A 26,192-nucleotide genomic window follows, 5' to 3' on the forward strand; every position below is an offset into this window, starting at 1 on the left:
AGTTGAAGTAGGCGGAGCGTCGTATGGTCCTGCTTAGATCCTCAAGAAGACAGAGCAAAGAAACAGGCTTCGAATACTGCCAACAGGCTCGTCCTGTAGAACTTTGCAAAAGCGCCTTCCTGGCAGGTCCTTTTATTTCACAGCAGAGTGGCCGTCCCCCCACTCTGGTGATGAAACACAGCAACATGTAGAGTCTGGTGATGAAACGTGGCTTGTTTGTCCATGATGGTCCCATCAGGAAACCGATGGCATACTCAAAATAGGGGTGTTTATTCACAGAAAGACATTTAGACAGGGGTGGGGGGCAGGGCACCATAAGTGATGGTGCAGGTACCCGGAGTATCGGCCTTACTGTTACCACCTGTAGGAAGTGGTACAAAACCGGGATGGAAACCTGGAAAGAGAGTCGTGTGGAGAGAGAGAGGGCTGACCTCGGAGGCACAGTGGCTGACACTTGAGGGCTCAGCCATCTGAGGTGGCCTGGGCGAAGCCTCAGGGAGAGGAACACCCTGACCCTCTGACCTCCTGCCACGGCTCCCCATTGGCCAAACTCTATGGGGATTGGGAAGACATGGGGACACTGAGGAAGCCCACCAGGTCAGCCTCACCAACAGAAGGAGGCTCGCGGGGCAAATGGAACTGCTGAGTGGCAGGGCCAGGGTCTGACCACGGTACTTGATGACCAATGTGGCTGGTTCTTTGGAATATGTATTCATTCAACAAACATTTAATTTCCACTCTGAAAAGCACCGTGTGAGGGGCTGAGGATTCTGACGTGGTAGCATCTCCCACTGAAGGACCCATTGAGCCCTGGTCTGGGGCTCCCCATGTGGAACTCTTACAGTCATCCTAGAAGGTGGGTGGCGTTATCTTCATCTGATAGGCAGGCTGTCCACAGGGGAGGTGGGTTTGCCCAGGGTCACGGGGGGGTCAGGACTGAGATGCCGTTACCCATCTGACCCCATGCCCGCATTCTTCACATGTTGCCCCTGAGAGCAGCCCCTTCTCACAAGGAAGTCTAACTGGGGAGAAAACCAGTCTATTAGTGGTGAAAAATCTCCTTCCAGAATTTTACTATTTCCCACCTTAGGACAAGGACTAAAATAGCATCGCTGCTCTTAAGTGATGAGGCAAGAGTGGGAGACTGTCTGGTGTGGGGCGTGAGGCCGTGCTGAGCTGGGGAAGCGCGGATACCCACAGCCCAGCGTGAGCGGCTTCAGGAAGGAAGACCCCGGCCCACGAGATGAAGGGGGGCCTGGAGGACCACGCGGGCCATGCCCAGAAGGGAGTTCCTCAGGCAGAGCTGCGGTTTGTTTCTTGTGGGATGGGGCCCTGGACTTGCACATGATGAAAACACAAGGTGGCAGGTCCGAGAGGAAAGGCCCAGACGGGGAAGGTGTAAGAGCTGGCGCTGGGGGTCGTGGCGGAGACGCCAGCGTGCCGTCCGGCTTCTGTATCCGGTTCCCTCCCCCGCCCCGCCCCTGCCCCTGGGACACAGGGCACAGGCGGGTCTCTCTGGTGCTGGGGACAGGGCAGGGATAAAACACTTACGTAGATCGGTCAGGCACCTCGACCTCACAGCCTGCGTGTGATTCTCCGAGTGTGGTCCCTGGACCAGCAGCACCGACATCCCCTTGGAACTTGTTAGAAATGCAAGCTCCAGGGACCACACCAGGCCTACAGGGACAGCAGCTCTGGGCGTGGAGGCCAGAAGCCTGCTTCCCCTAGCCCTGGGGGTGCCTCTGGGGCAGCCCCCGGTCTGAGAACCGGATCCATAGCCCCGCGGGGGACTCGAAGCTGTCGGCAGTGGGGCCGGAGGAGGGGCGGCGGGGAGCGGTGGGCGCTGGGACAGCCTGTGACAGACCCTGATCGGGGCGGGCCAGGCTGTCGGTATCGGCAGCGGCGCAGGTGAGACCACAGGCCGCTCCGGCCGGAACTCAGCGGAGACAGAAAAGCAGGGGCTGGAACAGAGGGCATCGAGGGGACAACTAGGACTTAGAAGGCGGTCAGAGGCACCCGGTTTGTGCCAACTCACTTGGATTCTCACCCATTTTCTTCCTGTTCTCCTAATTCACTTTTCTGACGCAAAGACGCTGGGGACGTGGGGAGGTCAGAGGCGGCTTCGCGAAGGGAAGGAGCACGTTAAAAGGAGGCTTCCCGGCAGAGGGGTCGCTGTCTTGAGGACCTAAGGCCGGTGCGCGTGGCATGTCCTGGGAGCCTTGTGTGCCGGGGCCGGGCGGGAGGAAGGGTGGCCCGGGGAACAGGACGGGCGCGGGACCTCACTGTGTAGCAGGCGCTCTTAAGCATTTTCTGTTTAACCCCCATCCAAACCCTCTGACCTTGTGAGATGGTGAAGTTTGGATTCTATCCCGTGGGCGTTGGGCAGCCTTTTTAAGTCTTTTAAGGAGGAAGTGGTTTCGGCAGATTCTCTGAGCCTCTGGCTCTCCATCCTGGCCACACACAAGAGTTGCCCAAGCAGGTGATTGAAAGAAAATGCAGCCACCAGCCCAGCCCGACTCGGAGAAGTGGCCCAGGCCTGGGACTGGGATGGTGGACAGGGCCGGAGGGTCTGGACAACACACCCGACGGCCTGACCAACACGGAGGGTCTGAGCGTAACTCAGCCAAAAGCATTTTAAGTACTCGACTTTAAAGGTGGCATTTTGTTTTCTTTCAGGAATGTCCGTATCGCAGGTGAGTGTCCTTTCTACTTCTCCACGTAGCTTCATGATGTAAACTTTACAACCTGTTTTGCCCGTAAATGTTCACAGCTGTGCTTTATTCGCTTAACAAATGCACCTTATGCATCTCACACCAATGAGGGGACCATCCTGAGTTCCTGTGTGACATTTCTTCTCTTTAGGAAATGCTGTGTACAGGCATACCTCGTTTTATTGTGCTTCCCAGAGACTGTGTTTCTGTACAGATTGAAGGTTTGTGGCAACCCTGTGTTGTCAGATGATAGTTAGCATTTTTCAGCAACAAAGCATTCTTAACTTAAGGTATGTACATTGTTTTTTTAGACATAATGCTATTGCACACTTAACAGACTACAGTATAGTGTAAACATAACTTTCATATGCACTGGGAAAACCAAAACTTTGTATGACTTGTTTTATTGCAATTATTGCTTTATTGCAATGGTCTGGAACCAAATCCACAATATCTCTGAGGTCTGCCTGTCTAGTTTTTCTCAGACTAACAGTAAAACAATAAAACAAGAAAATCTTCATTTCATTGTTGTCTCTATGTAGAGTGTAAGGGAATAAAACTTTTTACTTCTTGATTCCACCTCTGGGGTGCCTCTGATAAGTTACTAAACATGCATCCGCTACTTTCCACGCCGTTAGCCCTCATTGGCGAAGATGGACCAGTGAGGAGCTTGTTTCAAACTCAGACTGTTTCTCTTTGTCAGAGTTGCTTTGGTTACCCCTTGAGCATCTTCTTCATCGTGATCAATGAGTTCTGTGAAAGATTTTCCTACTATGGAATGAGAGGTAACTCTTCAACACTCTCCCCGCCCCCCGTCAGTGAAGAGCCTGAGTTACCGTGGCCACTGCTAACTCTGTCGCCCTCTCTTCCTCCACCACCCTCGGCAAAAAGCGATCCTGATTCTGTACTTTCAACGTTTCCTCGGCTGGAGCGACAATCTGGGCACCGCCATCTATCACACGTTTGTGGCTCTGTGCTACCTGACGCCCATCCTCGGAGCTCTCGTGGCCGACTCCTGGCTGGGGAAGTTCAAGTGAGTCGTGGCAGCTTTCTTGCTAACGAGCAAGCCAACAAGTAAAGCTAAGCTTTGGGTTTTGGGAGGGTGGGCTAAGGGAACGAAGGATCAAGGAGCGTAAAACTCTTAGCAGAGAGTCCCAGGCCCTGTTTCTGCTCATCCTCGCATTGTCAGAGTTCAGCACAGTGCCTGGCCTTCGGCAGGGTGAATGCAAGTAGCATCGGTAGGATGTTTTTTCCTCCTCTAAACACTTATAACATCTTTGTCGCATCTTGAAATAGTACTAGGGATAGCATCTGTTGTTAACGATGCGTGAGAATTTAAGGGCTGGGAGAACAAAAAGGCTCCCTCAAAACAACCCAGCTGGGCTTCCCTGGTGGCGCAGTGGTTGAGAGTCCGCCTGCCGATGCAGGGGACTCGGGTTCGTGCCCTGGTCCGGAAAGATCCCACATGCCGCGGAGCGGCTGGGCCCGTGAGCCATGGCCGCTGGGCCTGCGCATCCGGAGCCTGTGCTCCGCAACGGGAGAGGCCACAGCAGTGAGAGGCCCGCGTACCGCCAAAAAAAAAAAAACCCAGCTGCTGAAAGGCTCAAGCTGCTGGACCACAAGCACGGGGTGCTCAACCAGTCCTTCAGGAAGAGCTCCAAGAGTGCGTTCGATGCGGGGCAGGGCGCGGGTCATTGGGACACTTCCTTGGACTTAACACAGAAGGAAGTAAAGGCTCTTCCAGGTCAAATGCATGACACGGGCAGAGGCAGGAATATTCACTATCTCAAAATTACTCAATATAATTCAAAAATAACCAGTGGACCACTCCTGCCCAAATAGTGTTACCAGGTGCAAGATAAATATCTCTGACTGTTTAAAGATACAGGTCCTCATCTCAGTAGTTAGGTAACAATAGACACTGAGTCTTCAAATAGTTGAAAAAAAGAACAGATCTTCTGCCTCCCCGGGTTCCCGCAGCCAAAGCTTTGCTCAGTGCTTACGTGCTGAGGAACAGATTCTTCAGCAGGCTGCCTTGCAAAGGTTTATCAGGTTCTTGTCCCAGTTTGAGAAACAAGGAGAATTGTGACTGGGCTTTTGAAAGTTGGAAGCAGAGGCCTTTTCGCAGTGGCGTAGGAAGTGTGTGGCTCTTGTACAATTAACTTGGATTCTCTTGACCTCTCTTAATACAGGACGATTGTGTCGCTCTCCATTGTCTACACCATTGGACAAGTAGTCATTTCAGTGAGCTCAATTAATGACCTCACGGACTTCAACCACGATGGAACCCCTGACCATATTTCTGTGCACGTGTGAGTTGATGTTAACTGCGGCCCTACCCCATCCTCTCACTAGTTGCTTGTTTGGTGCTCTAATTAAAAAAAATTTTTTTTTTATTGAAGTGTAGTTGATTTACAATGTGTTCGTTTCTGATGTGCAGCCAAGTGACTCAGTTATATATTTATATATTCTTTTTCATATTCTTTTCCATTATGGTTTATTACAAGATATTGAATATAGTTCTCTGTGCTGTACAGTAGGACCTTGTTGTTTATCTCTTTTATGTAGAGTAGTTGGTATCTGCTGACCCCAAACTCCTAATTTATCCCTCCCCCCTTTGGTGCTCTAATTTTTAATCATTTTTCTTGAACCTTCACCATAAGTGTAAGGAAACCTTTCCTCCCTCATCAGTGTAGAGAAAGGTGTTGAATTGACTCAGAGTTGGGTCCTCAGTATGTCACCATCCTAACAGTTGTCTGGAGTCATTGCTCACTTGAAGGCTTGGTGTCTTGGGTGCATCTCCCATGAGGCACGGTCAGTGCACGGGATGTTTGTATTAATCTCCATCTTCCCTAGAGGGACATTAACTCCCACAGACCTTGATCCTCAATGGCCCCAGGTTTTCTCAAGACTCTGTACCTTTGATTTTCTGTCTTGTACCACATTTCTGCTCCTTTTTCGGTAATTCAGTTTCATAAATATTTTTTCTAGCCCTGTGTTCTGCTTTCTTGATGAACAGTGCTATTGACAACTGCTCCTCTGTGAGATGAATTTCCCTTCGTGGCAGTCTGGCCTAGCAGACAAGTTGTAAAGATTTATTTCGTTTCCTGTTCTTTTGCTTCGATTCCTCGATCTATGAGTAAACCATCTAATGGGTTGGGAAAATATTATTGAAATTCAAATTAGTATCTGCAGTATGTGTGTTTCTGGTTTGTTAGTCAATCAGATTGCCATCCAGGCTAGGTCCCTGGATGTGAACCCGTGGTGCCCCCAGGGAACTGTGTAGGTGGAGGGGAGTGGGTATAAGCAGGGTATAATCCACAGCTCAGATTTCCAGGATCTGAGTCCCACAGAGGAGCTGTAGGACCTAGGCCAACTTGTCTCCTCCACACCTCAGTTTTCTAATCTACAATATCAATTAAGAATATGGACTTTGGAGCCAGGCCGTATGGGTTCCAGTTCTGCCTGTATCTCTTACTAGTATTGATCTTCAGCAAGTTTCTTAACCTCTGTGCCTGCCCAGTTGTCCTCATTTGTAATAGTACCTGCCTGTGCGTTAATCCAGGCAGAACACCTAGAACACTGCCTGGCAAGCAGTAGGTACTCAAGAAAGCTTAGTGACTTATTTTATTTCACGGGGTTAGTATTGAAACCTGCCTACAGTCCTCACGAGGGTGCATGGTATATAATATTCAATTGGCCATGTTTTTGTTGTCCTTTAAAATGCTCAGAGTGACACCACCAAACACAAGTTGTTTTAAGAGGCAAGCAAGATGAAAGAGATGCTTCTGCCAGTTAATCTAGGAAGATGGGCATGATTTTTTAAAGAATTCTTTCTATGTGCAGTATCTTCCCTTGACTTTATCTGTTTCATAAAATATTTGTTTAGCATTTTAAAACAATATTAGCAATCAAGAAGATATGGAATAAACACTTATAAAACCTGAAATTTGTAGTAACCTATTGTAAATCTAACAAAACTACAAAATGAGGGTTGGTAAATTCTGTGAGTGCTTTTTTTCAATTCAGGAGATAAAACACAGATAACTTGGAAAACACGAAAGTAAATTTAAAAAATACTCTTTAATCCCTTTTATTATTATAAATAATCTTTTTTATTATAAAAAGTTATAGTAATAAACATTTTGCTCTACTTTTTTCAGTCTTCTATACTTTGTAAACAAGTTAAGATCCTACTACATAACCTGCTATTCTGCTTTGCAATTAAATCATGTTTTCTAAAGTCTTTTAATGACTATTATTAGTCTGTTATGACTGTACCAGAGACAATGCTTAAAATTTTACTTACCCATTCTTTTGCTAAAAATCATAAGGCTACAAAAGAACTCCATACATAAATCTTTGTTCTGAATTCAAGCCATTTCTTTAAATTTTCTAGATGGTAAATTATTAGATAAAAGTATGAATTTGAAGGCCCTTGAGTTCAAGTTTCATTCAACTGTCAAGACTGCATTTCTTGAATTATCTTCTAATACAGGTTGAATCCCTTCTCTGTGTGCCTGGTCCTCTTAGGGAAATTAGGGGAGAGAGAGGCCGATGCTTTTAAGGATCTCACATTTCAGCAATACCCACCTCTTTCCCTAGGGCACTGTCCATGGTTGGCCTGGCCCTGATAGCTCTGGGTACCGGAGGGATAAAGCCTTGTGTGTCTGCATTTGGTGGAGATCAGTTTGAAAAGGGCCAGGTGAGAGCATGCATCTCCACAGAAACCATGTAAGTGATTATAAACACCCAGGAATCAAATTCCACAGTCAAAGTGTATTCTCCATTGGAGGCTGTTCAAGTACACGTGAAAGTAAGACACTGACCGAAGTTAAGTTCAAAGTCAAGTCAGATCATCGCCAAAGTTGATCCATTACTGTATAGCCAAAGTCATCCTACCTTATCCTTTTTTATTACAGGAAAAGCAAAGAAACAGATTTTTTTCCATCTTTTATTTGGCCATAAATGCTGGAAGTCTGCTGTCTACTATCATCACTCCCATGCTCAGAGGTAAAACATATCTGAAGTGGACCTTGGTTTTTCTTTTTTTCATTGTGAAGAGAAGTCAGGTGAAAAGGCAGAGTCCTTGTTGGTGTGTCCTGTCCCTCAATTCTCCCATGATGCCTCAGCTGTCACATACATCCTAGAGGATACAGTGAAATCTGGAATGCCAGCTACTTTTCTTTCAAGATTTAACTCCTAATCTTATTTGAATCCCTTATCCCAGTGACCCCTGAAAATTTTAAACCGTCCTTAGCATAGCAATCGATTTTTCTAAATGATTATTAATGCAAAGTCCTTATTCATGGTAAGAGATAAGACAAGAGAGGCTGTTTGGAAACCACACCAGCTGGGCCCTAGTTGACATTTTTGCCTTCAAGCTTTGCTCCCCAGTGACCGTTCAGTGAGCCAGGAAGAATCTAGCAGGCGAGGTTTTATCCTTTGCTTTCCCATCATCTCAGATATTTCTGAAAGAACTGCCCCCAAGGAAGAGAATGGGACAGCATCTATCCTCAGCTCATATTTTTGTGCTTGTCAGCACTCCATTGAGGGTTTATGAATTTCCCATGTGGAAGGGAATATTTGGGGACAAATTAGACCAAAACAGGACTATGGTGTCCACACCTTGAGTCAGAATAAACTATGAAAGGAGATAATTTATGGAGTTTATGTATTTCTGCCTGTAGTAGCACTTTGAAGATGACACTTAAACCCCATTCCAACTTGCTTTGTATGAAAATTTACTAGCTTTTATTCTTACGTTATGTTTTCTCACCCCCTAACCTCCCCCGCCTCCAGGTTCTACTAGAATATGTGCTGTGCATATTTGAATTAGAAAATGTGTAATAGGATAATTTTTAAGGGAAAATCATGGCTCTCATACAGATGTAACATCAGCATGACAGAGATTTTATGTAACTTATTAGTTAATGAGGGAACTGGAAAGCTGCTACAATCAGTTCAAATAAGGATTTGACTAACAGAGATTTATGTTCTTTACTGGATGGGGGGATTATTTTGCATTGCTGTGAATAGGAATCATTTGTACAGTAACGAACAGGAAACATTTGTATGACTATAGTTTTCTGCCTAGTTAACTTCTTTCTCTGTAGAACTGTGAAACAGTTGGTCAAAAACAAAGACAAACCCCTTTAGGATCAGATGATTCCTGGAGGCTCCAGAACTCCATTGAAAGGATTTCCAGTAATTTCTGTTGCCCCTTCCAGAGTCTTAATTTTTTCCCTACCAACCCTAGGCTTTCAGAGCTAAAATAGATCTTCAGACAGGAGTTAGGAGACTATGGCCCACAGGCCAAATCCAGAAATCTGGACAAGACCATGCATGTGTGTATTGTCTATGGCTGCTTTCACCTACAAAGGCAGGGCTGAGTAGTTAGGACAGGTCCACAGCCTAAAAGATTTACTATCTGGCTGTTCACAAAAAAGTTTATTGACCCCTACCCTGGGTCATCTAATTGTTTTCTAATTGGCATGAATTCAGGGACATATAATCCTGATTTTCCAGGGCCCTTTGATTTTACTTTCTGAGTCCCACTTTCTTCACATTATTGTGTCTAGGTCATTTTCATCTCTCCCACTAAGTAAGTCCACAGAACATAAGGGTTCCCACTGATTTTGGCTTAGCTGGTATCAGACATCTATTTAGTGGCTAAGGTTAGAACCCGCCTCCATCTCCTGCTCTTTCTACTACAAAGCTGTTTGCTCAGCCTTGTAGTAGACATCAGTCTACTGCAATGACAGTCTACTTGCAATGACATCAGTAAGGCAAATGGATAAGTCTAGAACATTAAGTGAAAACAATATGTAAGAACCAGTTAGGGATTTACAAAACCAGGAAATACATGAGTATTACCATTGCCATAATGAATTTTAATCTTGTCATTTCTCCCCAGTTAAAGTATGTGGAATTCACAGTAAACAAGCTTGTTACCCATTGGCGTTTGGGGTTCCTGCTGCCCTTATGGCTGTAGCTCTGAGTAAGTACAAATCAGTTGAATTAATACAGTCCTGTGATCAGGTCAGGCCTTCATATTAATTGTTGTGACCAGTTTTTTAAAGTTCATGTAACAAATTGTAATAGTAAGTAATACAAAGAATTGCCATCCCACGTTAAACATACTCTGAGAATTCAAAGAAAGTAGAGTTGGCTTATTGTTTCAGAGAAAGCAGGATCAGAAGAGAGTCCAGAGGAAGGGGGATCAATTGAGTTGGACATTTAAAGGTTTGAAACTATTTAGGCAGATTAAGAAGAAGGTGATAGAATCTGCTAGACTAGGTGAAACCATGGCTGAAGGCTTTTGTTCTAATCAACATGTGCTCATCTACAACTTGCCTGAAGACATGGCAACCTGGTCCAGTTGTCACTTAAATATTTCCAGTGAACATCGAGTTTTCCATAATGTATCATCTCTAAATGTTTCTAGAAGACTGTCTTTCCTCTGGGAGGAATATATGTGTATAGTCATTTGCACATAAGTTCTTGGCATTGGCTTTTTAGGAGGTCTGAAGAGTTTTCTACAAGGGATAGTCCAGTTTAAAAGATGGTAGGTGGGCTTCCCTGGTGGCGCAGTGGTTGAGAGTCCGCCTGCCGACGCAGGGGACACGGGTTCGTGCCCCGGTCCGGGAAGATCCCACATGCCACGGAGCGGCTGGGCCCGTGAGCCATGACAGCTGAGCCTGTGTGTCCGGAGCCTGTGCTCCGCAACGGGAGAGGCCACAACAGTGAGAGGCCCACATACCACAAAAAAAATAAAAATTAAAAAAATTAAAAATGGTAGGTGTCTTCATTTCCTTGGGCTGCCATAGCAAAATATCACAGACTGAGTAGCTTAAACAACAAAAATTTATTAATTGTCTTACAGTTCTGGAGGCTGGAAGTCCAAGATCAATATGTCAGCAGGGCCATGCTCCCTCTGAAGGCCCTAGGGAAGAATCTCTTCCAGGCTTCCCTGCTACCTCTAATAGTTCCCTTGTGGCAGTATAACTTCATTCGGTCCATGGCCTTCCCCCTGTGCGTGCATCTATGTCTAAATGTCCCCTTTTGATAAGGACACCAGTCATTTTGGAGTAGGACCCACCCTAATGACTTCTCCGTAACTTCATCATCTGCAAAGATTGTATTTCCAAATGAGGTAACATTCTGAGGTCCTGGGGACAGGGACTTCAACATCTTTTGGGGAGAACACAGTTCAATCTACAACAGAAGCAAAAGAAGGAAACAGAACCCAATAACCTTCTCAAGCCTTCATAGCATCTCGTCCCTCTCAGATGAGGTAACAGTCAGCACTATCACGTTCTCTGATTTTTTTTTACCAGTTTTTAGTAGTATTGAGTATGCCCTTTTTCATCTCTTTTGCTTATGTGGTAGTAATTTAGCTTTATCCTTACACTTAGGCGAAAGCTCAGGATTCACCCCCTTTTTAACATCCATTTTCTTCTGTAATTGTTTAAATATTGCCACTCTCCCCTAGAAGGCTTATATATGCCTTCTCTCCTCTAATTCTGGGTAAAGAGATAGGTTTTCAAAAACTATTGTTTTATGCCAGATGCTGTGTTAAATTGGCATCAGGTAAATTCTCTTTTCGTCTCTATGAGTCATCCTTACCTCAAAGATTATGCTTTTTCTTATAATGAATTTGAGAAGAGGCCAAATCCTATGCCTTACCATCATCTCTAGAGGTTCCTATTGGCAACAATCCTATGCTTGAACAAGTTCATTAGTTAATCAGAAGCTTAAAGATTAAAATATTGGTTGGCAAAAAGAGGTAAACTCAAATGGAATACTCAACTGGGTATTCCATGTCTGGATTGAGGGAAATTAGCATTGGGTGAGAATACAAGTAAAACTTCTCTTCCTTTAACTGTAAGAACATTTACCATCCAGGCACACACTTGGAGATATGCTTGAGAGTTGGCACCTGTCAAAACTTCAAGCCTTCTTAAGTTGAGGAAAACAAGTAGGAGTCAAGCAATTCATCGATGTTTTAAAATTATTGAATTGTGATATTGGATAATCAGAAATCCCAGCATAGAGATTGTGGTTTTCAGAGTCTCTTGCAGAAAGGCTTTTTTTTCCCCTAAGTTATTTTCACAGTATTATGCATTTTCTAAGAAGGTCCATGGAAGAATGGCCTCATTGAAAAAGAACTTTTTAACTTTTCGTAAAACTGTAACTGCACATGCAATTAAGGGTGACTGTTTCTGTACCATGACCACAGAATAAATTCTGCCATATGTGACTAAGTAGAAGTTTCAACAGATTAGTTCCTATTTTTGTCTGAAGTTTTAAAAAAAAGAATAAACTTTCTCTTGCTATTGCAGCCAGAAAATTAAAGCTGTGTTCTGTGTATTTGTACAATAATGCATTAATCTGCTTTGTGAAAGCATTTATCCCTGTAAAGAGGGATAGAACTTGTGCTCAAATACCTCTACCGAGTGTCTGCAAGCTGCCCCAAGTTCTGGGAAGGAGATAGTATTAGGCTTCAATGTTCGTATATGAGAACACAATATAATATTACTCAGAAGCTGCTGTGATTATTAGAATCAAAAGCACTCTGGAAACCAGGAGAGAGGGAGGTAAACCAACACTATGAGTAATCCCGGTATTTCCAAAACAAGGTTGTAACTCAAATAAAAACCCATATCCTAGTTCACAGATAGTTCTGTCAAACTCCCTGTTGACTTATCTTCTTTTGCCCTCCCCAGTTGTATTTGTCATTGGCAGTGGAATGTACAAGAAGGTCCAGCCCCAGGGTAATGTCATGGCTGAGGTTGCCAGGTGCGTTGGGGTAAGTATTTCAGTAGTCCTTTCTCTCAGTCACATTTAGTCACCCCAGAGCCTTCTACCTCCTTTAAGTTAAAATCCAATGAACCTTTGACTTTCCTTTAGACATTTTATTCTTGTTCTTTCCTTTTTTGATAAATTGAAGTTTCTTATAAAACTCACCAAATGGAAAAGGACACAAACAGAACTCAAAAAGGGAGGGATGGAAATGGCTATTGAATTTATAAAATAAGATGAGTGGTGAAAGAAAAGCAAATCAAAGGGACTCTTTACCTCTCAAAATGACAGACACCATCTGATGTTTGTCAGGGAGCAGTGAAACAAAAAGGGAGAGGTCTGGCTTCATAGTGTATATGCAGAGTCTGAAGTGTGGAAAGTGTCAGTAATCCTACTTGCAGGAAGTAAGGCCAAGAAAATAACTTTTAAAAATGAACACAGCTTCACATTAAAAGGTTATCAATGTATGTAATACTTAGAAAAAATGTATGGCAAAAATTGAAGTCCAGCAAGTTGCTGAAAATAAAACAGTGTTTAACTTATAGTACATCTATGTCATACTGTGAAGACATCAGAAGTCTTGTTTCCAAGACTATTTCACCAAATAGGAACATGCGGAATATGGTTTCTTCCATGTGCATCTACACGGTATGTGTCCACACAGGCACATTTTAAGGCAGGAAATAAATATTGAGTGTAGGAATTTTAAAATAATGGAGTCAAATAACTTTATTCTCAAACGTACTACCCATTTTTTTTTTTTAAGGAATATCGACATTGTATAATCAGGGAGTAATGTGTCACTCATTTTTTTTAAGTGTGGGTAATCTTTTGGATGTAAAGGCAGCCTTAAGATAATTTTATTCACTTACTTTCCCCTTTTCCTGATGTTATTGTGTTAAAGTATACATGTATACTTTATCAAAGTCAAAAATTCTCCCGCCTCGCTGCTATTCCCTTTTCCTCCTACACTTTCCTCTAACATTGGAACTATTCCCACCAAAAAGCTTTTCCCAGTCTAATAGGAATGATCCAATTCCAGTGATCTGTAAGTTCTTTCTTCCCAAGTAACTGATGACTTAGTCCCAACGCCAAAAGAACAATTTCAAGCTATTTAGTCATGAGAATGATATTGTTGTTTCCCAGCATCCTAAGTCATCTCGTAGCTTTGAGTTATTGCTTTTAAGTCACAAAGTCACATGCATGTCCCCAGCTGGCATCACCATCGCCTTCTCCTGCTGTTACATCACTGCACTTTACTTTCCTAAAGGCATCTTACAAACAAGGAATCTTGGAAGCCTCCAATTTTGTAATGGGTGGTGGTAGGTAGGTATGTTTTTTGGATCAGTGTTACCATGTTTTAAAATATGTTCAACTGTAATCTTTAGTTTCTTCTAATTCTGTTTCTATGTAGTGAGTTCTCCCTCTCCTTCGTGTGACTGTAATACATTATAATAGGCCTTCACCATCCAGTATGGTAGCCGCTAGCCACGTGTGGCTATCGAACATTTGAAACGTGGCAAGTGCAACTGGGGAACAGAATTTTAAATTGGATTTCACTTAAGTTAATTTAAATTATGTAATTTCTTATACATGTATTTCTATGTAGTGGGTTCTCTTAAATTTCAAAACCAGTACTCAATTCAGTTATTGGACAGCTTTTAAATATGTTTGAAACAACTTAGGTGTGTAAGTCTAGTTTTTCAAGCATAAATTTTATTTTATTTTTTTAAAAATTTTTTAAAAATATTTATTTATTTATTTTTGGCTGTGTTGGGTCTTCATTTCTGTGCGTGGGCTTTCTCTAGTTGCGGCGAGCGGGGGCCACTCCTCATTGCGGTGCGCGGGCCTCTCACTGTCGCGGCCTCTCTTGTTGTGGAGCACAAGCTCCAGACGCGCAGGCTCAGTAGTTGTGGCTCACAGGCCCAGTTGCTCCGTGGCATGTGGGATCCTCCCAGACCAGGGCTCGAACCCGTGTCCCCCGCATTGGCAGGCGGATTCTCAGCCACTGTGCCACCAGGGAAGCCCCTCAAGCATAAATTTTAGACAATGTAAATACAGATCAAACATTTCTGATAAAAATTTGGCATCCAAATTGAAATGTGGCGTAAGCGTGAAGTATACCCTAGATTTTGAAGACTTGGCATGAAAAGAGAATGTAAATTTTTTCATTAATTTTTTAACATTGAGTACATGTTAAGACCATATTTGGGGTTTGCCGGGTTAAATAAAATATATTTAAAATGAATTTCACCTGTTTCCCTTTTACTTGTTAACATGGCTACCAGAAAACTCAAATGGCAAATGTGTCATGTGTTGTATTTCTACTGAACGCTCCTCTCTAGAGAATCCAGAGAGTGAAGCAGTAAGTAACAACGTGGTTTTGTTCACCCCGGCTCAAACGCTCTCAGTTAGGGAGAGGTTTGAAATAAATGCATGTTATGCCTTTAGCATCGTCATTACACTAACGTCTACAATTTCATATTTTGCTTCTCTCGTAAGTCTTCCATTAAAGGGAGTTTCATTGGAATGTGTTGCACTGATAAAGGAATCAGTTCTGTTTTGAAGCTTGATTGTTCTTCCTTCCTTCAGTTTGCCATCAAAAATAGGGTCAGGCATCGGAGTAAGAGATTTCCCAAGAGGGAGCACTGGCTGGACTGGGCTAAGGAGAAATACGACGTAAGTGATGATTACTGCTACAACGGCCCCAGTGATTGTAATGCGTATTATTAAATAGGCTACATGGACAGAACTATCAGTCGTATCTTCATAAACTTTATTAACATTTTAAATAAGACCCTGTGTGAGAGTGCTTATTTATATTGAAAAGAACTTGAGAAACAATGGATATAATTTATCTGGAAACAATATTACCTCTTCATAGTTGTTCATGTGGAATAATCTGTCATTATGATCACATAACTTTAGTTTGAATATCGAAGAGTTAAGTGATGGTGGTGGGATTTACATTTAGTGAATTTACACTTAAATTTGAATAATTTGCCTCCTAAAGATGTTTTCACTCTTCAACACCTTAGGAATTTGGGGTTTTCTAAAGAAACCTGTGATAGGGTTCTTGGAGCAATTACTCACCTCCCAGCTTGTCTCTAGATGCAAATATGTCTACGCTGAAAATAGCATTGGCTGAGAGCTCTGGCACAGGTCATGTCTGATTTGTCCCCGCACTCACTCCAACTGCAGGAGCGGCTCATCTCTCAAATCAAGATGGTTACAAGAGTGATCTTCCTGTATATTCCTCTCCCCATGTTCTGGGCCTTGTTTGATCAGCAGGTAATATGCAGCTGTTTCTGTACATCTTCCTTAACAAAACATTCTTTGGGCATTACCGCATAGCAAGCTGTACTTACTTAGTATTTAGCTCCTGGAAATGTTCTCTTCCAGTTCCTTTTTTACATTTCATTTATTTGGTAACTGTTAGATCACCTTGGGTTTCTTTCTTTCTTTCCGTTTTTTTTTTTTAATTATCTAGATGGTTCTATCCACATTTCTGTGACAAAACAATGAAGAAAAGTAGGTGGGGTCGAGTAAAGGAGCCTTGGGAAAGACAAGTATCCAGGACTCCTGCCAGCCAAAGTGAGAATACAGAGCTTTTCTCCTGATACAGCATGTAAAAGCTGTATTGTCAGGCTTCCCTGGTGGCGCAGTGGTTGAGAGTCCGCCTGCCGATGCAGGGGACATGGGTTCATGCCCCTGTCCGGGAAGATCCCACAGGCCACGGAGCGGCTAGGCCCGTGAGCCAAGGCTGCTGAGCCTGTGCGTCCAGAGCCTGTGCTCCACAATGGGAGAGGCCACAACAGTGAGAGGCCCGCGTACCGAAAAAAAAAAAAAAGCAGAAAAGCTGTATTGTCTTTGATGGGATTTAGACTGAGAGGGACTTGATATCTTCCACGCTGAAATGGGATTCTTGGGCTAGAAGCACCATCCAGAAATGTGAAATGCCTGCCAAAGTCATTCTTATCAGAGCAGGAACTAGAACACATCATTGACTTGTCACCCTGCTCCTTCTCCCACAGCTGGAAGATGCGTGCCTAGGAATTTTTCTAAATAGGGTTAGAAAACCCAATGCATGATGCTCAATAGCCAAAGTAATAAGCTATCCTTTCTTTTAGAAACTGGGGTTTAAGAAGAAATTTACACACATGTGTGGTTTTATTGTGCAGGAAGGATTATTAAAAGGGTAAACCTTCTCTTGGAAAAAACTGAGTGTAGACATTAATCTCCTTATTTGTAAGTATGGAATTTAGACCAACATCTTAAGAGCAAGTTTTGCATGTTGGGCGGGAACTGGTTATTAGAATCAGGCTTGCACTAGAAATGCACTGACCACCTTTTATCTGTGTGACTTGCTGTAATCCTTTAACCCTTCTGAAAGGGTAATAACCCAGGACAAGGCTGTGAGGATCAAAAGAGAGAATGTATAGTAAGTAATCAGTGACTGGCTTATATTAAGAACTCAGCCGGTGGCATATTTCCTGACTTTCTATGATGTTCTCCTAGTAGAGATGATAGATTATGTTGAAAAATTCACATATCCAGTTCTCATGGAATATATAACATATACTTGTACAGTCCTGCATCATCTTTTACTACAAAATAGGTTGAATATAACTAGGCTGCCCAGGTTTAAATCCATCACTCTCTTGATGGAATTACATTTTAGGACAACCTAGGCTGTCAACAATAGGCTCTTTTTTTTTTTTTTTTACATTTGCCTTATATCACCATTTTACTTCTTAAAATTTACTTTAATGACAATGATACTCCCTTCTTGTTTTTGTTTGTTTGTTTGTTTTTGTTTTTTAACATAACAGTAGGCTCTTAACAGTAATAATGTTCCTGAAACTATGATCCCAGTGAACATAAAATATCCTCAGGGTGTGAAGATGCTTTCACCTTGCAGGTGATGTCAGCTTCCCAGCAAACCTCAGAAATGCATTTTTGTCTTTATGAAGGAGAGCTTATCTCAAAGTGGTCCTTTGTAGGCTCTGTGTGAGTGGTTGGAGTACAATTTGTTGTTAACTGAACAGCAGAAATGCAAGTTGTTTCTTCTTCTTTTTTTTTTTTTTTGGCGGTACGCGGGCCTCTCACTGCTGTGGCCTCTCCCGTTGCGGAGCTCAGGCTCCGGACGCGCAGGCTCAGCGGCCATGGCTCACGGGCCCAGCCGCTCCGCGGCGTGTGCGATCTTCCCAGACTGGGGCACGAACCCACGTCCCCTGCATCGGCAGGCGGACTCTCAACCACTGCGCCACCAGGGAAGCCCTTGTTTCTTCTTACCTACAATCACAGTGGAGCTGGGAGAGGAGCCTGATACTGAAAAACATCTTTAAACCCCTTAGCAATTCAGACCTCATTCCTGATTTGGAAAAGACCCCGCACTGACTTATAAAATGTTTAAAACCCACATTCCCAAATGACGCAGGAAACTTAACTTGTTTTGAAGGGCTCCAGGTGGACACTGCAAGCAACAGCTATGAATGGGAAAATTGTAAGTCTGGGACCTGGAGCTATTTTACAGCCCTTGGACCCTATTCCTTTGCTTTAGCCCCTTTGCCCCCTTTTTGCTTCCCTCTCATAACGTCCCAGCCCCCCAACGGATCCTCTGTGCGAACTTATCAATGAGATTTCCCCCCTCCTTTTAGGGAGTTATTGAAATTCAACCAGATCAGATGCAGGTAAGAGAAAATTTTTAAGTCGCTTTCAGAGCTCAAAACCACCACTGAGACAGTCACAGCCCCTCTCCACTTTCTCTGCAGACCGTGAATGCCATCCTGATCGTTATCCTGGTCCCCATCATGGATGCCGTGGTGTATCCTCTGATCGCAAAATGTGGCTTCAGTTTCACGTAGGTGACCCTCAGCTTGGGGTTCGGACTCCATCTGTCCCAGGGCTTTGCAAATGGGCTGCGCTCCCTCAGCTCCCAGAGCCTCAGCAGAAAGAACGTCTGGCTTCTCTCCCATGACGCCACTATGTGAGGGAGTTTTCCAAGAAATATTTTTTTTTTAACATCTTTATTGGAGTATAATTGCTTTACAATGGTGTGTTAGTTTCTGCTCTATAACAAAGTGAATCAGTTATACATATACATATATCCCCATATCTCTTCCCTCTTGCGTCTCCCTCCCTCCCACCCTCCCTATCCCACCCCTCTAGGTGGTCACAAAGCACCGAGCTGATCTCCCTGTGCTATGAGGCTGCTTCCAACTAGCTAGCTATTTTATGTTTGGTAGTGTATATATGTCCATGCCACTCTCTCATTTTGTCACAGCTTACCCTTCCCGCTCCCCATATCCTCAAGACCATGCTCTAGTAGGTCTGTGTCTTTATTCCCGTTCCAAGAAATATTTTTGAATCAGATGTCTATGTGCTGACATTTCTGAAAATTTGCCCTTAAAATGAAAGCGCTATTAATGGCACCCTGAAAAAGCCTCTCATTAAGGCTCCCTTGTATGTGCAGATGATAGAAATAGTAACTGTGGTCCAAAGTAGTTTCTAGAATTTAAATGTCCAAATGCAAATGAGAAGCCATAACATTTATCCTCCTTAGTCCTGGTCATGAATAAGAGACAGACGCTTGGAATCCACGTGTTTTGGGGGGGAGTTGGTTTTGTCTGGGGGAGGTGGGCGGGAGAGGAGCGCTTCCCTTGTGGGTTTACCATCAGCTTGCTCACCTATGGCTGGCTGAGAGCCACCCTTTTGCTTGTCCCGCCAGTCCCTTGAAGAAGATGACGGTTGGGATGATCCTGGCTTCCATGGCTTTTGTGGCAGCTGCAATTGTGCAGGTGGAAATCGAAGTGAGTTGCTTTCTGATTCTCCAGTGGCCTTTCTTGGTGGGTCTGGTGGAGCGTCCTTCTCCAGGACTTGAGAGGATGAGGGACGCCAGGGATTTGCTGATAAACTAAGTCCTGGGGCTGCGGACGATGCGCTGCAGGGCAAAACAGTCCCTTTCAGTCAGCCTGCCCTGTGGGTTCTTGTCACTGCAAAGGACGCAGCCAGGAGCCAGGCCGAAAGGGTGCACTCAGTTAGGAGAAAACTTAGATGGCAGTTACACAGGGGCTTCCGTGTATAATACAGTTTTCATAAGGGGAGGGAAGTTGGTGGAACTTGTTCTTTTGCTATTTAAACTCCTGAGAGATCTGGTTAAAAGAGGTTCGTCACTCACAAAGTCCTGCAAAAATGTGTCAATTGTAATGGGAAATTGTTCATGGGAAGATGCCTTTTGTATTCTAACATTCCTGATGATGGTTAGTTTCCAAGCTAATCCACACGTCTGCTGGACTCAAAATGGGACTGAACTAGATTCCTAATGCTGTTAGTCTGAGAGCAGGTCTCAGAAACAGGGTGTTAGGTAGTATGTAAGATGAGAGGTAAAATCTCTCTCTCTCTCTCTCTCTCTCTCTCTCTCATTCTGTCTCTCTCCCCCCCCACCCTTCCCTCCTTTTCCCACCCCTCCACCCCCATGTCTCTCTTTTTCTCTGTCTCTTTCTCTATTTCTGTCTCTCTCCCTCCCTCCCTCCCTTCTCTCTCTTTTTTTAAATGTTTAAGTGTGGTAAAATATGTATAACATAAAATCTGCCGTCTTAACCATTTCTGCGTGTACAGTTTGGTAGCACTAGGTACATCCATGTTGTTGTGGCCTCAGTCTCTAGAGCACTTCTCATCTTGCAAAACTGAAATCTTGTACCCATTAAACAACAAGTCCTCATTCTACTTCCCCCCAGTCCCCCAGCCATGACCATTCTATTTCGTCTCGTTGAATTTGACTGTTCTCTGTACCTCATATAAGGGCAGTCATACAGTATTTGTCCTTTTGTGTCTGACTTATTTCACTGAGCACGGTGTCATCACGTTTTATCCATATTGTAGCACATGTCAGAATTTCCTTCCTTTTTCAGGCAGAATAATAATCTTTCATATGGATATACCACATTTTGTTTATCCATTTATCTGCGGATGGACATTTGGGTCATTCCACCTCTTGGCTGTGGTCAGTAATGCTGCCTTGAGCTTGGGTGTGCTCACTTTCTCTTGGACATCACTAGCTTTATGGGAAATGAATTGTGGGGCTAAAATAGACGTGGATTACTTCAGTGACACTGGGATTTGAGAGAAAAGGCAGAAACCCTGAGCAGGGTGAGAGGCAGGGGGCTCCCAAGCATTGTGAGGGGATATTTAGAGCACTATGTCCAGGGCTGAGGTCTGAGCTTCTAGAGTTACGAGGGAGAGCAGACCTCAGGTGCTACAACAAGATCAACCTTCATTTAGGCGATGGTTACTCTGACCCCTCAGGTATTAGGCTTCATACCCTGGCATCCTTTGACCAGGTCTGACCTGGAGGTGGCTGGGTAGGACCGAGAGCAGCCTCTTGCCGACTGCTTCCATGTTCCATCCGAGCATCACTTTCTATGGGTGCCATGAAGTGCGAGATTGGAGGCCTCCTGGGCTTCATGGTGGGTGCGTTGTGTGCCTCAGCCAGTCCACCTTCCTCGGCCAGGGGGAAAGTGACTCCAGTGCCATGGTTACGGTCATCTTCAGTACGCACTGAAGACCTCACTGCCAATTCTCTTTTATTTTGCTCAGAAAACTCTTCCCGTCTTCCCCAAAGGAAATGAAGTCCAAATTAGAGTATTGAATATAGGAAATGATACCATGAATATATCTTTTCCTGGAACGACAGTGACACTTGACCAGATGCCTCAAGTAAGTAGAAGGAAATGCAACTTTCTTTTTCCTTTTCTGACCTGAGTTATCACAATAGGATTTGGAGAAGCTGATCTTCTTGGTTCTTGTGTAAATCCAAAGATGAGCCCGGAAGTGAACTGTCTTCATCTCTGATCTCATTTTGGCTTCACTCTGGACCAGTGTACTCTTTAATGTGTCTGTGAATCACCTGGGGAGCTTGTTAAAATGCAGATCTGTGACCAGTGGGTCTGAAATGCTGCATTTTTACAAGCTGTCGGGTGACACTGCTGCTGCCGGTACGTGGAACCACACTTTAAATAGCAAGATTCTGGGTCAGCGGTTCTCCACCGGGGCTATCAAAATAGCCCCCACAGGGAACACTTGGAAATCTCTGGAGACATTTCTAATGGTCACAACTGGGAGTATGCTTTTGGCGTCTCCTATGTAGAAGCCAGAGATGCTGACATGCAGCCCCCTCAACAAAGAATTATCTGCCCCAAATGCCAACAGTGGTGAGACTGGAAAACCCTACTGTGGATGGATGGTCATTGGTCTCGATTAGAGCTTCTCAACCTTAAGTCTGGAGAGCTTTGACAATTCTGACGCCTGCAACCCAACTCCAGAAATTTTGGTTTAACTGGTCACATTCCTGGTCAGCCACCACTGAGAACCACTCCTTTAGATCTTGCCAAACTAATAATCGTGAAGGAAGAAAGAATGTTTGACGCCCGATGCTTGGGAAAGCCCAGTATTGATTTTCACCCAGGCTGTTGCTTTTCCTCAATGCTGTTCCTTGCCCAATGGTAGAAATAATTTCCATAGCATTTATCTTCATAAAATGAAAGTAAAATGCTGGATGAAAATCATAATTCTTGTGGTAATGCTAAACAACTTCAGGATAGAGTCCACAGGGGTGGACTAGGGCGGGGGCTGAGACAAACCAATGCCAGCCCCCATCAAGGCATTTTTGGATGTGTATGAACATGACCTGGGAATGCCAAATCATATGCATGACAGTGTTAGTGCTGAATAAGGCTCTGGTATTAACTGTGATTCCTTTCCCCCCATTATAGACAAGTGAATTTATGACTTTCAGTGCAGACAAACTGACAAGTATAAACATTTCTTCTACTGGATCACCACTCACTCTAGTAGCTCCTGACTTTGAGCAGGGCCATCGCCATACCCTTCTAGTCTGGGCCCCAAACAATTACCAAGCGGTAAGTAGCTGGACACCTGCAGCTGACTCTTGACTGTGCTATTGGAGACATAGCCTTTTAGTGGTGTGACTTTTTTTCCTCCCCATATTAGATAATCCTCAATTCTTCCTTCTTCAAGGACACAGTCATTTGACTTCCAGTAAAGGTTTGATGGGAAGGGTTAATAGTAATTTTACAAATCTTAAAAAGACCTTCTGGGCATGGAATGGTGTATGTGTACACAGGTCACACAGAGTACCTGTGTGCATTCTCAGAGACTTTTTGGGATAAAGTTTTAAATATATCTTTAATGGCATTCATTTAAAAAATTTGCACTGAGTAATTGGGAAATTAGAGCCGTCTCTTAAAAAATAGAGTGAATACGTCAGGTAAAAGCAATAGAAACGCATAAAAATGATTTCATGACAAAATATAGGCATCTGGATATTCCATTCAGCATATAAAGAAGCTGTGATGGTGTAGTTGACCTAATGAAGGAGTTGTGGGTATTCTGTCAGGTGAATTTAGGTGAGCTTCTACAGACCTGCGATAGGGAATTAAGACTTCTTGGTAATGTGTTTAATTAGGGAACTGTTGAGTGGCTTGCCCTAAATTCTTGGAGAGCAGTGTTCTGTGGAACCACTAGAAAGCAAGCATGAAAAGTTGTAGGGACTCATCTTAACTTCAGGTGAACCAGGGCTGAAGAATGGAGCCCAGCAAATGTAATCAAGGTGCCCTTAGCTCCTAGGATAAGTGCCAATATCACTCTCCTTCTGAACTTATTCTGATGAGTTAGATTTGAAAATGTTTTCTTTCTCAGGTAAAGGATGGCCTTAACCAGAAGCCAGAAAATGGAAAAAATGGAATCAGGTATGTGTATTTCTTTAAAACTTAAGTTATATCAGCTTCTTACATAACTAATGTATACCCATAGTAAAATTCAACTATAACAAGGATATAAAATGAGAGTATGTGCTTTACTCCAAGAATGTAAGGCTGGTTCAATGGCTTTTTTTAATTAATTAATTTATTTATTTATTAAATTTATTTTATTTATTTATTTTTGGCTGCACTGGGTGTTTGTTGCTGCACGGGCTTTCTCTAGTTGCGGCGAGTGGGGGCTACTCTTTGTTGCGGTGCGCGGGCTTCTCATTGCGGTGGCTTCTCTTGTTGCGGAGCACCAGCTCTAGGCACGCGGGCTTCAGTAGTTGTGGCACGTGGGCTCAGTAGTTGTGGCTCACAGGCTCTAGAGCCCAGGCTCAGTAGTTGTGGCTCATGGGCTTAGTTGCTCTGCGGCATGTGGGATCTTCCCGGACCAGGGCTCGAACCCGTGTCCCCTGCATTGGCAAGTGGATTCTTAAACCATTACGCCACCAAGGAAGCCCTGGTTCAGTGTTTTTTAAATCATAAATAAAATCCATCATCTTAATAAACTAAAGAGGAAAATCCACATCATCATACGAATTGATGCAGAAAAAGCATTTGATGAAATTCAGCATCCATTCATTTAACAACTCTCAGCAAACTGGAACTGAAGGGAACTTCCTTACTCTGAAAATGTACATCTAAAAAAATCCAAGCTAACGTTGTACTTAAAGGCAAAAGTCTAAATGCTCTCCCCCTAAGATCAGGAACCAGGTTAGACTGTCCACTCCACTCCTATTCACAATCCTTCTGGATGCTAGTGCCATGAGGCAAGAAAAATAAATAAAAGCATCTAGATTGGAAAGGAAGAAATAAAACTATCCCAACTCACGAAGGCAGGATTGCATAAACAAGTCCCAAGGACTCTACAGAAAAAGCCCATAGAATCAGTAAGTGAGTTTAGAAAGGTTACAGGATACGAGGCCAACAACAAAACAGACATATTTCTATATACTAGCAATAAATGATTGGAAACTGAAAATTTTAAACTATACCTTTTACCATAGCCCAAAAAAAGTGATGAAATACTAATTATAAATCTTATAAGACATATACAGGATTTGAGAGCTGAAACTACAAAACGCTGATGAAAAATCAATGGAGACCTAAATAAATGGAGAGATGTTGGTTTCATTGATTAGAAAACTTAATATAGAAAAGATGTCAATCCTCCCCAAATTGATCTATAGGTTTAGTGCATTTCCTATCTCAATTGTAGCATTGGTTTTTTGGTTTATGATTTTTCCAGTTTTATTGAGGTATAATTGACAAAATCATATATATTTAAAGTATGCAACGTGATGATTTGATATATGTATACACTGTAAAATATTTACCACAATCAAGTTAATTAACATATTCATCACCTCAAAGTTACCCTTTTTATATTATGAGAATTTTAAGATCCAATCTCTTCGCAAATTTCAAGTATACAATATAGTATTAATTAGTCACCATGCTGTACTTTATTTAGATCCTTAGAACTTATTCATCTTAAAACTGAAAGTTTATACCCTTTGACCAACATCTCCCCTCACCATTCCCTCCTTCCTTGGCAACTACCACTTTATTCTCTGTTTCTATGTATTCAACTTTTTCTTTTTCGGTTCCCCATATAAGTGACACCATACAGTATTTGTCTTTCTCTGTCTAGCAGACTTCACTTAGCATAATTGGTCAGTGTAATGGTCCAGAAATAGGCCCACCCAAGTACAGGCAACTGACTTTTGACAAAAGTACAAAGACAATTCAATGGGCTAATAAGTTTAGTCTTTTTAAAAAATGGTGTTGAAACATTTGGACACTCATATGTAAAAAATGAATTGGTCCTAAACTTCACATTTTATACAAAATTATATAAAAAGTCTTATACATCATGTAGGAAAATTAACTCAAAATTGATTACAGACCTACATGTAAAATGTACTATTAAATTTTTATAGGGAAACAAAATCTTTGTGACTTGAGTTCTTAGATATGACACCAAAAGCATAATCCATAAAAGAAAAAAAATAAATTTTCTCAAAACTAAAAACAGGGCTTCCCTGGTGGCGCAGTGGTTGGGAGTCCGCCTGCCGATGCAGGGGACACGGGTTCGTGCCCCAGTCCGGGAGGATCCCACGTGCCGCGGAGCGGCTGGGCCTGTGAGCCATGGCCGCTGAGCCTGCGCGTCCGGAGCCTGTGCTCCGCAACGGGAGAGGCCACAACAGTGAGAGGCCCGCGTCCTGCAAACAAAACAAAACAAAACAAAACAAAAAATAGAGCAGAAGATTTTAACAGACATTTCACCAAAGAAGATACACAAATAAGCACATGAAAAAATGTTCAACATCATTGGTTATTGAGGAAATATAAATTAAAAGCACAGTGAGTTTTCATGACACACCTGTTGGATGGCTATAATAATTTTTTAAACTGACAATATCAAGTGCTGGTGAGGATACAGAGCAACTAGACCTCCCATGCGTTGAAATGGAAGTGCAAAATGGTACAGCCATTCTGAAAAACAGTTTGGCAATTTCTTGTAAAATTAAAGGTACACTTACCATATGAGCCAGCCATCTCACTCCTAGATATTTATCCTAGAGAAATGCAAATTTATGCTCACATAAAACCTATACTCAAATGTTTATAGAAGCTCTGTTTATAATCACCAAAGATTGGAAGTCACCCAAATATCCTTCAGTGGGTGATGGATAAACAGACATCAGATTTTATTGCATCCATACAATGGAATATTACTCAAGAAAAAAAAGAAACGAACTACTGATTCATACAACAATATAAAAGAAATTGAAGTGCATTATACCATCAAAGAAGCCAATCTCAAAAAGTTATACATACTGTGTAATTC

The 26,192-nt window shown here is 43.0% G+C and overlaps 1 protein-coding gene across 1 annotated transcript in view; it reads left to right on the forward strand.

Moving 5' to 3' along the window:
• Positions 1–3,321: 3,321 nt before the first annotated feature.
• Positions 3,322–26,192, forward strand: part of SLC15A1 (solute carrier family 15 member 1) — a gene marked incomplete at both ends in the record, with an annotated part of 33,810 nt that continues 10,939 nt past the window's right edge. Inside the window, 16 exons of the mRNA XM_079721613.1 lie at positions 3,322–3,496; positions 3,603–3,744; positions 4,904–5,023; positions 7,317–7,416; positions 7,634–7,724; positions 9,628–9,711; positions 12,440–12,522; positions 15,108–15,194; positions 15,717–15,806; positions 17,977–18,021; positions 18,176–18,208; positions 18,290–18,378; positions 19,246–19,327; positions 21,114–21,233; positions 22,289–22,435; positions 23,235–23,284. Of these exons, the coding sequence (XP_079577739.1) occupies positions 3,322–3,496; positions 3,603–3,744; positions 4,904–5,023; positions 7,317–7,416; positions 7,634–7,724; positions 9,628–9,711; positions 12,440–12,522; positions 15,108–15,194; positions 15,717–15,806; positions 17,977–18,021; positions 18,176–18,208; positions 18,290–18,378; positions 19,246–19,327; positions 21,114–21,233; positions 22,289–22,435; positions 23,235–23,284 (1,538 nt within the window). The remainder of the gene's footprint in view (positions 3,497–3,602; positions 3,745–4,903; positions 5,024–7,316; positions 7,417–7,633; positions 7,725–9,627; positions 9,712–12,439; positions 12,523–15,107; positions 15,195–15,716; positions 15,807–17,976; positions 18,022–18,175; positions 18,209–18,289; positions 18,379–19,245; positions 19,328–21,113; positions 21,234–22,288; positions 22,436–23,234; positions 23,285–26,192) is intronic.

Source organism: Hyperoodon ampullatus (assembly GCF_949752795.1).
Source record: "Hyperoodon ampullatus genome assembly, chromosome: 16".
Classification (NCBI taxonomy): domain Eukaryota; kingdom Metazoa; phylum Chordata; class Mammalia; order Artiodactyla; family Ziphiidae; genus Hyperoodon; species Hyperoodon ampullatus.